At 41.7% G+C, this 10,234-nt stretch overlaps 1 protein-coding gene across 1 annotated transcript; it reads left to right on the forward strand.

The window, feature by feature from the left end:
• The first annotated feature begins 3,841 nt into the window (after positions 1 to 3,841).
• Positions 3,842 to 9,558, forward strand: LOC140243846 (uncharacterized). Its single transcript, XM_072323518.1, has 7 exons — positions 3,842 to 3,947; positions 5,898 to 6,154; positions 6,811 to 6,880; positions 7,643 to 7,771; positions 8,229 to 8,288; positions 8,791 to 8,906; positions 9,342 to 9,558. Exons 1-7 carry the CDS (start codon positions 3,912 to 3,914, stop codon positions 9,556 to 9,558), a joined length of 885 nt encoding a protein of 294 aa, XP_072179619.1. The 5' UTR covers positions 3,842 to 3,911.
• Positions 9,559 to 10,234: the final 676 nt, after the last annotated feature.

A 10,234-nucleotide genomic window follows, 5' to 3' on the forward strand; every position in this document is an offset into this window, starting at 1 on the left:
TATACGTTTACTTGCCCTGACAGCCCTATGACGCCATGGGCCAGGAAACCACTTATCCTTTCTTGACAAACTGTATGTTGGGAATGCAGGGCAAGTTAGTTTGGGGTGGCCCATGGGGTTCTAGTAGGTCAAATTCGACAAAATACCCCTACGATTATATATGTATTTTAGCATATTCATTTATCTTACCCGTACCTGTTACATTTTAGTTGCCCTGACGGGCCTCTGACGGCATGGGCCAGACAATCACTTGTCCTATCTTGACAAACTGTATATAGGGAGAGCAGGGCAAGTTAGTTTGGGGTGGCCCATGGGGTTCTCGTAGGTCAAAGTCGCCGCAATACCCCTAAAGTCATAATTATTGTATGTATTTCTGGATATTCAATAATCTTATATCATTCCTGTTACATTTACTTGCCCTGACTGCCCTGTGACGCCATGGGCCAGGAAACCACTTATTCTTTCTTGACAAACTGTATGTAGGGAATGCAGGGCAAGTTAGTTTGGGGTGGCCCATGGGGTTTTATTAGGTCAAATTCGACAAAATACCCCCACGATTATATATGTATTTTAGCATATTCATTTATCTTACCCATATACCTGTTACATTTAGATGCCCGGACGGGTCTCTGACGGCATGGGCCAGACAATCACTTGTCCTATATTGACAAACTGTATATAGGGAAAGCAGGGCAAGTTAGTTTTGGGTGGCCCATGGGGTTCTTGTAGGTAAAACTCGCCAAAATACCCCTAAGATCATATATTTCAGGATATTCAATAATCTTAATCATTCATGTTATACGTTTACTTGCCCTGACAGCCCTATGACGCCATGGGCCAGGAAACCACTTATCCTTTCTTGACAAACTGTATGTAGGGAATGCAGGGCAAGTTAGTCTGGGGTGGCCCATGGGGTTCTAGTAGGACAAATTCGACAAAATACCTCTATGATTATGTATGCAAATTAGCATATTCATTTATCTTACCCGTACAATATGTTACATTTTAGTTGCCTTGACGGGCCTCTGACGTCATGGGCCAGACAATCACTTGTCCTATATTGACAAACTGTATATAGGGAAAGCAGGGCAAGTTAGTTTGGGGTGGCCCATGGGGTTCTTGTAGGTAAAACTCGGCAAAATACCCCTAAGATCATAATTATTGTATGTATTTCAGCATATTCAATAATCTTATATCATTCCTGTTACATTTACTTGCCCTGACAGCCCTGTGACGCCATGGGCCAGGAAACCACTTATTCTTTCTTGACAAACTGTATGTAGGGAATGCAGTGCAAGTTAGTTTGGGTTGGCCCATGGGGTTCTAGTAGGTCAAATTCGACAAAATACCAATCCGATTATATGTATTTTAGCATATTCATTTATATTACCCGTATACCTGTTACATTTAGTTGTCCGGACGGGTCTCTGACGGCATGGGCCAGACAATTACTTGTCCTATCTTGACAAACTTTATATAGGGAAAGCAGGGCAAGTTAGTTTGGGGTGGCCCATGGGGTTCTTGTAGGTAAAACTCGCCAAAATACCCTTAAGATCATATATTTCAGGATATTCAATAATCTTAATCATTCATGTTATACGTTTACTTGCCCTGCCAGCCCTATGACGCCATGGGCCAGGAAACCACTTATCCTTTCTTGACAAACTGTATGTTGGGAATGCAGGGCAAGTTAGTTTGGGGTGGCCCATGGGGTTTTAGTAGGTCAAATTCGACAAAATATCCCTACGATTATATATGTATTTTAGCATATTTATCTCACCCGTACCTGTTACATTTTAGTTGCCCTGACGGGCCTCTGACGGCATGGGCCAGACAATCACTTGTGCTATCTTGACAAACTCTATATAGGGAAAGCAGGGCAAGTTAGTTTGGGGTGGCCCATGGGGTTCTCGTAGGTCAAAGTCGCCGCAATACCCCTAAAGTCATAATTATTGTATGTATTTCTGGATATTCAATAATCTTATATCATTCCTGTTACATTTACTTGCCCTGACAGCCCTGTGACGCCATGGGCCAGGAAACCACTTATCCTTTCTTGACAAACTGTATGTAGGGAATGCAGGGCAAGTTAGTTTGGGGTGGCCCATGGGGTTCTAGTAGGTCAAATTCGACAAAATACCCCTACGCGATTATATATGTATTTTAGCATATTCATTTATCTTACCCGTACCTGTTACATTTTAGTTGCCCTGACGGGCCTCTGACGACATTGGCCAGACAATCACTTTTCCTATCTTGACAAACTGTATATAGGGAAAGCAGGGCAAGATAGTTTGGGTGGCCCATGGGGTTTTTGTAGGTCAAACTCGACAAAACACCCAAATGATTTTATATGTATATTAGCATATTCATTTATATTACGCGTGGTAGTTGCCCTGACGGGCCTGTGACGGCATGGACCAAACAATCACTTGTCCTATCTTGACAAACTGTATATAGGGAATGCAGGGCAAGTTAGCTTGGGGCGACCCATGGGGTTCTGCTAGGTCAATGTCAAGAAAATTCGGCTATGAGTCTATAGTATGTCCAGTATTTTAGGATATTCATCAATTTAAGTCATATCGGTTTCATTTAGTTTTTATTTCAGATACCACTTTCGGGTTTTGGTGATCAGCTGCTGACAAGCGAGCAAGAAAGCAAAAAGTAAGAAAAAAAAAACAAAGCAAGCTAAGCAAAAATAAGCAACAAAAATGCAAGTAAACAAGTAAACAACCAAACATCCCCCCCCCCCAAAAAAAAGGCCTTTACTTTTCTTTTCTAATGCCGCTTCCACTTTCTGCTGCTGACAAGGGAAAAAAAAAGGGAAAAAAACAAGAAACAAACGAAACAAAAGAAAACAAAAAACAAACAAATGATGCCACGTCCAGGTAAAATTGTGATTATTGTGTGTTTGTGTGTGTGTGTGCGTGTGTGTGTTGGGGGAGGTACATGTTTTATGGTTGGCTCTACGCTTTCAAAAGTGGGGGCACTTCATGGTTTCTTCAGCTGACAAGCAAAAAAAAAAAAAGAAAAAGTAAAAGGTCTTAGCCCAATCTGTTATGAAAAAAAAAAGTGGGGAGAGGACCGAGCCCCCCCCCCCCTCTTGTGGGCAACGTTCTTGCCATCTTGTTCTACTTTTTTAGTGGGCGTTTCTACAATTTGGGTCCAAGAAACCAACTTCAAGTTGCGAATGTCGAACGAGGAATAGGCCCCTAAGTAGCCAGATCAGACACAGACGCCGTGCGACGCGGCGTCCCTACTGTGCGACAGCGACAGGGCTGGGGGTGTTTCATCAACGTTTGTCAGCGCTGACAATTTCAGCAAAATCCTTGGTTTTGATTGGCTGAGATGGTCTGGTCACTGACTGTTACGGCAATGGTGATTCAAGTTGTCAGCGCTGACAAACTTGATGAACCCCACCAACCCCCCCCCCCCCCCCCCCCAGATGGCGAATATCAAACGAGAAAACAAATGCAGTGATTCGCCGTGCGTCACCATGCGACAGCGGCAGGGCTGCGTATGGTAACATGCACGAATAAGTAACTAACTTCAGATAGGATCTGCACTGTAGCGAATATCGAACGAGGAATAAGTAACTAACTTCAGGTGACGAATATCGAACGAGGAATAAGTAACTAACTTCAGGTGACGAATATCGAACGAGGAATAAGTAACTAACTTCAGGCCGGTCTGAGTATCTCGTACACGCGGCGCACGTGGTTTGAGGGAAAGAGTAATAGCGCCAATGCTAAGCGCAACACTAGTAACACGGCGCACACGGATCCTAGGCCTTGGTGTGTGCCTAGACGCGCGCACACCCGCGCACGCTTACATTCAACGTTGGATGGACAGAAAACCTATCCGGACTTGTAGTCACTGGAGCCCAAGATTGCAATAAAATTCGAACCATCATGAGCACAGATGGAAATCTCAACAGCGAGGAGTTTGTGAGTTTGTTACCATAGATTTGATTTGTTTGCTTTTAAAGTGCAGGTTTGTTCACAATCAAGGAATCTTCAGTTGTGTTGCCGTCTGCAGTCTGACACGATGGCGGTATTGCGCGTGTGCATGCGGGTTCTAACGTTAGTATTCGTATTGAGCGTAGGCAACTTTTGCGCGCCGCACATCATCCATACAGATAATGAATGGCCATGGCGGTGTATCTATCTGATCAGAGTGATTGCAGTGCGGCAGGCAAGGGTGTGACTGTGAGGGGACTAGACTCTAGTTATTCGCCCTTGCAAACCCCAAATAATTGTAACGTAGATTTAACTCTGTTTTAAAATGTTGAGTTATGTTGCATATGATATACTGCTGAAGAAGGAAGATTATTCCAAATCTTGGATGATCCTTATTGGCTAGTAGGCTATAAACGAGTAAAACGAGTGACGTCAACTCATACTGTACGTTTCTGATTTTTTTTTGAGTGTGTGTCCTATCTCTTTATCAATTTTCAACTGATGTGTAAAACTAACTTTAATGTATTGTTAGCAAGCTGGAATATTTCTCTTGAGTTGATGCTGTCTTACAATACCATGAAGTCGCCACATTTTATAAAGATTATGGGTAAAACTGATAGTATACAATGTAGATGTGAAAAATTCTCACATTTCTCTTCGGCGAGTCTTCCTTGCAGTTGCACTTTGCAGTTTGTGATGGAAAGTCAAAACAACTCATAAATTTATGGGGAAAACTAACGGATGTTTTTTGTATCTTCCATCTGGCGACCCGGCAAGATCACAAGTGCACTACTAATGTACTAGTGTCGAGTGGCCACCATGCAGCTTTTGCATGTGTTCATGCATGCACCTGCATCACTGATCAGACCCCCATGCGTGCGTGCGTACCTTCCACTCCCAGGTTCTCCATCCAGCTCCCCATACACACATAACACATGCAATTCACCATTTACCAGTAAAATATGTGTAGCAGTACTTTCATCGGGTTGCCAGTGGACAATCATGTTGCTACTGTCTGGAGCCCTGCCACCTTCATTTAAAACGCCATAGGTCTAAGGATTTTTTTTTTTTTTTTTTTTTTTTTTTTGAGGGGAAGCTACCATTACTAAGTACCACGTGCCACCCTTATTTTTTCTTGCCTTTTCAAAAAATCTGTCATTAAATGGTTCAATGCTGCTGTGATTAGTTTATGCCTCGCGAAACATTACTTTAGCAGCACTTACCTCTCTGGGTGAGTGGTGCCAGGAACCTGGAGGAACCATGTCCCGAATTTTCTGGGTCCTTCCTTGGTCCTTCTTCCGTTCTGGTTCCCAGTTTCTCCTGTTCTTCCTTGCCTCATTCTGTTCCGTGTTGTCATTGAAAAACTGTCAATGATACTCGATAGGAAGGCAACAAGTTCGGACAAAACCTGGATCGTTCAAAATAAGTCACTATGTAAGCGACTGTTGATGAAAAAACAGTGGGACAGCAACAACGCATTAAGCAAAAGAAAGTGAGGACATGGTACATAATGTGAATAGAAATGACCTGGCGCTAATTGGCGCAATATGCTAATTCCTATTATGTGAGTAAACGCAGCGAACATACAAACATTAGGTAGTGAAGACATGCACCCAGCGTAAATGACTTTATCTTTGAATTTGTCAAGAAGTAGTGTACCGTATGCTACAAGTCTCATAGTCGTAATAGATTATTCATGTCCATGAGAACTAAAATATCTTTGCACTATGATAAATATAGGTGCCTGTAGTAGCAGTTTCATATCGAAGTGACAAATGTCCTTGTATTTGGATCTAAACCTCAAGGCGATTATTCAGCTATGTGACGCAATGATTTGTGAAGATTACTTGGATGTTAACCTGTTGTGTCTTCCATTCTCCCCTCCCCCCACTCTTTTCTCTCACCTGTCCCTCACTCTACATGTACCGCTACAACAAGGAGGAAGTGGTAACAGATGCCATCGAGGTAGAGGATGAAGATGAGGACCAGGACCAAGACGGGGCTGAAGAAGAGACCAAGGAGGAGAAGCCCGCGGCCCAGGAGAAGACTGCCGACAAGAAGATAGGCAGATCCAGGTCCCGCTCCCGGAGCAGGCACAGATCGAGGAGGAGCCGCTCGTACTATTCCAGGTCCAGGTCCAGGTCTAGGTCCCGGTCCAGGTCTAGACGGCACAGAAAGCACTCCCGCCGACACTCGTAAGTTTTGGGGATCTTGTGGTGGTAGCAAACCAGACTTGCTTTCAGTCATCGTAATGTGTTCTTAAACTTAGTGTCGTTTACATTCAAGGATTTATTCTTGCTTGTTATGGTGTAGAAAACAGGTCTATTTGTTATTTAGAAGACTGCCAAAGATAGTCCGTTTCTCTGTAGCTCACCTGAGCCAAAGGCTCAAGTAAGCAATTGCGATCACTCTTCTTTTTTTTCTGCTTTTTTTTTTTTCATGTTGCTTTCTTTGTTCTTTGCCACAGACTCAACAAGCTTTTTGATATGGCTGTGGTGACATCATTGAAGGTTAAACTTGTTTCAGACAAGCTGCTGTCTTTACAATACACGTATGTGCATCTGTATGGAGTGGTGCATACTCTTCTGGCAAGCTCTAGTCCTTCAAAAGGGGGAGGGTGCTGGATTGAGTGAAACAATTCACATCAGACTGTTTCTTTGGCAAATAGAATGTATTTCATTCTTTTCACATTTCTACTCAAAGAATTTTTAAGTTTAGACCACAGTTAGATAATGTAGAACATATTTAGAACATAATTGCTCACTATATGCTGTGAAAGAACAGTCTCTATCGTTAAACTGTATTTGTCAGAGATGGACTTTGTATGATGCATTTTTTTATCTGTTCACAGTAGATACAGAGAGGGAAGGAGTCACAGCCGATCCCCCATGTCCACTAGGAGACGTCACCATGGAACCAGGGTAAGAAACATTGCAGTACAAACTCATTGCTGTTTACAACATTAAAAGAATAGACAGAGAACTTCATTTTAGTTTGGACAGGAACCAGGTGTATTCAAGTAGCAATCTAGGTTCACATAGTGACATCATAAGATCAGGTTCATGGGTTCAATTTCAAATTTGTTGCAATGTGATTTTTTGTTCAGAGAGAGGATTGTTAAACAGTATTAAAAAAAAAGAAAAAAAAAGTGAGGTTTGATCTAATAGAATTTGAAGAAAATTATTTCTGGTGTCTTTTTTCCTACTTTTTTGATGGGGGAGGAGAAGATGGAGACAATTTCCAATTTTGTAAATTTTTAATGGCAGAAAGAGAATATCACTGATTGAAGAAATGCCTCTATTGGTGCCCTCTTGATTTTATAGGTAGAGTGCTGATTTTTTGTTAATTACTTTGCACCTGTACATCTTATGTTTTACAGATAATGCTGATCTGTGTCATTATTCTACTCTGCTTTTATTCAAAGCAGCTTTCTCTGTCAGGTGATCTTAAAAAATTAGAATTAGCAAAAAAAAAAAAAAAATGAAGATTATGCACAGATTAGTGTGTGAACTCCACAGTAACATCACGGTTTCATTCTCATTAACAGGAAGTTCTTAAAATCTGGCTTCACAGTTCTGTTGTGGGAAAGAGAATGTTTACAGAGACATGGCAATGACACTTGAAATTTGTGTCCAAGAGTTTTGTTTATGTATTGTGATTTTGCTGCGTTCTTGTCTTTACAGGAAAATCCATCGGAGAACAGCTGCCTAGGTGTCTTCGGCCTCAGCCTGTATACCACTGAACGTGATCTAAGGGACGTGTATGAGCACTATGGGCCCCTGGTGGCAGTGAATGTGGTCTATGACCATCAGGTACGTGCACATCCTGTTGTACAATGATAAATACCTGATACGGTCCAGACTGGACTCTTGACCAGTTGAGTTTAGTTTTGATTTTAATCTCGTTTTATGTTTGCTTGTGTTATGTTTTATTTTATATTGCCTGGTCCCAGTGGACTGTGAACTATTATACATATATTCTATAATATTTAAGAAGCTCAAACTTTGATCAAACATGAAGCAGTGATGAATGTACAAAGGCATTGTGCTCTCCCAAGTTTGGGATAGATTTGATGAAGGTCGTAGTCATTTATTTGTCATGATCTAAAAGTATATGATGAAATATCTATTATTTTGGTCAAGGATATTGGCACATGTAAGTAGTCAGTCCACATAAAATGTCTGTAATGTTCGTAGAGAGTTGATTTTTTGACTTTAGTGATATATTGACTACCATAATGTATACTTTCATCTGTTCTCGCCTCTTCAGACTGGCCGGTCAAGGGGCTTTGCATTTGTGACTTTTGAAAACGTTGAAGATGCCACAGAGGTAAGTGCACATTGAAGCCCTCCCTCCCTACCTCCTTCCCTCTCCCCTCTCTCTCTATATTATATATGTGTGTCATAACATCTTGGAAATCTGTGTCAGTATTGGCACATTCTACAACAGGCAGAGCAATCCATAGTTTGCATAGAGATAAGAATCAAAATCTGATGTACTCCTTAGTATGTTCATAAGGAAATTTGTTGTCTGTCATTGTTGGGGATTATTCAGGAAAATGCCTTCTTCATAAAAGTTTTCGTAAAGTGCTTGCACTTTCACCCGTAAACTTACTGTTACAGGATAGCACACACACTGGATTGTGTTGTTACGAAGAATGGCATGGCATCCTTGAATGTCCTTTTCAGATTTGAAGGATATGCAAAAAAAGATATTTTTCATTTTCAGGTATTGTTATGTTCGCATGTGTGTGCTTAATGAATTTGTGACTTTATTTCAATGTTAAAAGAAGGAAAACCAATTTGATATAAATGGTTCCTGTTTCATCCAGGCACGAGAAAGGACAGACGGCATTGAGGTAGACGGAAGGCGCATTCGGGTGGACTACTCCATCACTGAGAGAGCGCACACTCCCACACCTGGTGTGTACATGGGCAAGCCTACTCGGTAAGTACATGTCATAAAAACTTACCATGCCCCTGTAACCCTCAGCTTCGGGTTCATCTGACCTAAAAGGCAATTGCATTCCTGCCCTCACCATAAAGATCAAAGGTCAAAGAATGAAGCCCTTATGTGCCGTGATGCATTCATGAGTACAATGGTCCACAGTTTCTTTGCCTCTGGCTTCTTCTTCTTTTTTTTTTTTTTTTTTTTTTTTTGCTGGGCTGTTTCTAATCAAGCATTTCTTGCTTAAAATAAAAGTGTTTGCTGACTGTAAACGTTGTTGGCACTTGTAGTGATGGGACCTTACAACTAATGTGCACTGGACCTATTTCTCTTCCAACTTCCTGTGCCAAAGAATTATTCATTGTCCAGAAAATCATTTGTTCTAATCTCGTGGTTGGTCTTTTGTTTTCCTTGTGTGTCTTTTTACCAAACCAGAGAGAAACGGCGTGATTCCTACGGATACCGGGACCGGTATCACCGCTCTCCGTCGCCTTACTACAGGCGTTCCCCTTCCCCCTACTACCGGCGCACACCCTCGCCGTACTACCGCAGATCACCATCCCCCTACTACAGGCACCACCGCAGACATCGTTACTACTCTCGAGACCGCTCCTTCTCTCCAAGTAGGTCACAGCATTCTCTGACTCCTTAGATCTCCTCAATGTCAAAAGTAAATTGAGGGATATTGGGGGGGGGGGGGGTTTTGGGGGGGGGGGGTGGGGAGGTGGGAGGGTATCTACATGCATTACATGCAACATCATTTACTTTCAATATTGATTTGTTTATGATTATAAAGGTAAACATGCATCTGCCAGTAGGCTTCTTCTTGTCAAGGCTGTCGTGAAATCTTTTATTGCATACATGAGTTTTCATCGTATTTCATTTTTCTCCCTCTTTGTTCTGATCATTTCTCTCTTTTCGTCACCATGTCCTTTCCTTTGATGATCTGCGTCTTCTCTGTTTCATTTGTTGTTGCCTTTTTTTTCCATTGGCAGAGGCCTTAATGTAAACCAGAAGATTGCACCTTTGCACACATGAACTTGTGAAACTCTTTTGACAAGAATTTCAGGGATTTCAGCCACATGAAAGCCAGTGCAATAGACATGACAATAAGTGATGTCGTTGGTGCACATTAAATGGGGCTAAGATGTGTCATACTTTTGTTGTCATCCTTTAATTTGATGGTTTAAAACTGTAAAAGAATGGTTCAACCTCAACATCCTGTGTTGCTTTTTGATTTAGGGAGGGAGAAAGTATGATATATTCCATGATGGTATTTTGAAGATAGAGTCTTTTACAGTACTGCACAGCAATAAACAACTTCCTAT

Source organism: Diadema setosum, chromosome 20 (assembly GCF_964275005.1).
Source record: "Diadema setosum chromosome 20, eeDiaSeto1, whole genome shotgun sequence".
Classification (NCBI taxonomy): domain Eukaryota; kingdom Metazoa; phylum Echinodermata; class Echinoidea; order Diadematoida; family Diadematidae; genus Diadema; species Diadema setosum.

Excerpts from the sequence above, each read along its gene's own strand:
- LOC140243846 (XM_072323518.1), top strand. The coding sequence starts at position 3,912 with ATGAGCACAGATGGAAATCTCAACAGCGAGGAGTTT. Across the intron at positions 8,289-8,790 it reads ACGTTGAAGATGCCACAGAG|GCACGAGAAAGGACAGACGG; the intron begins GTAAGTGCACAT and ends TGTTTCATCCAG. Across the intron at positions 8,907-9,341 it reads TACATGGGCAAGCCTACTCG|AGAGAAACGGCGTGATTCCT; the intron begins GTAAGTACATGT and ends TTACCAAACCAG.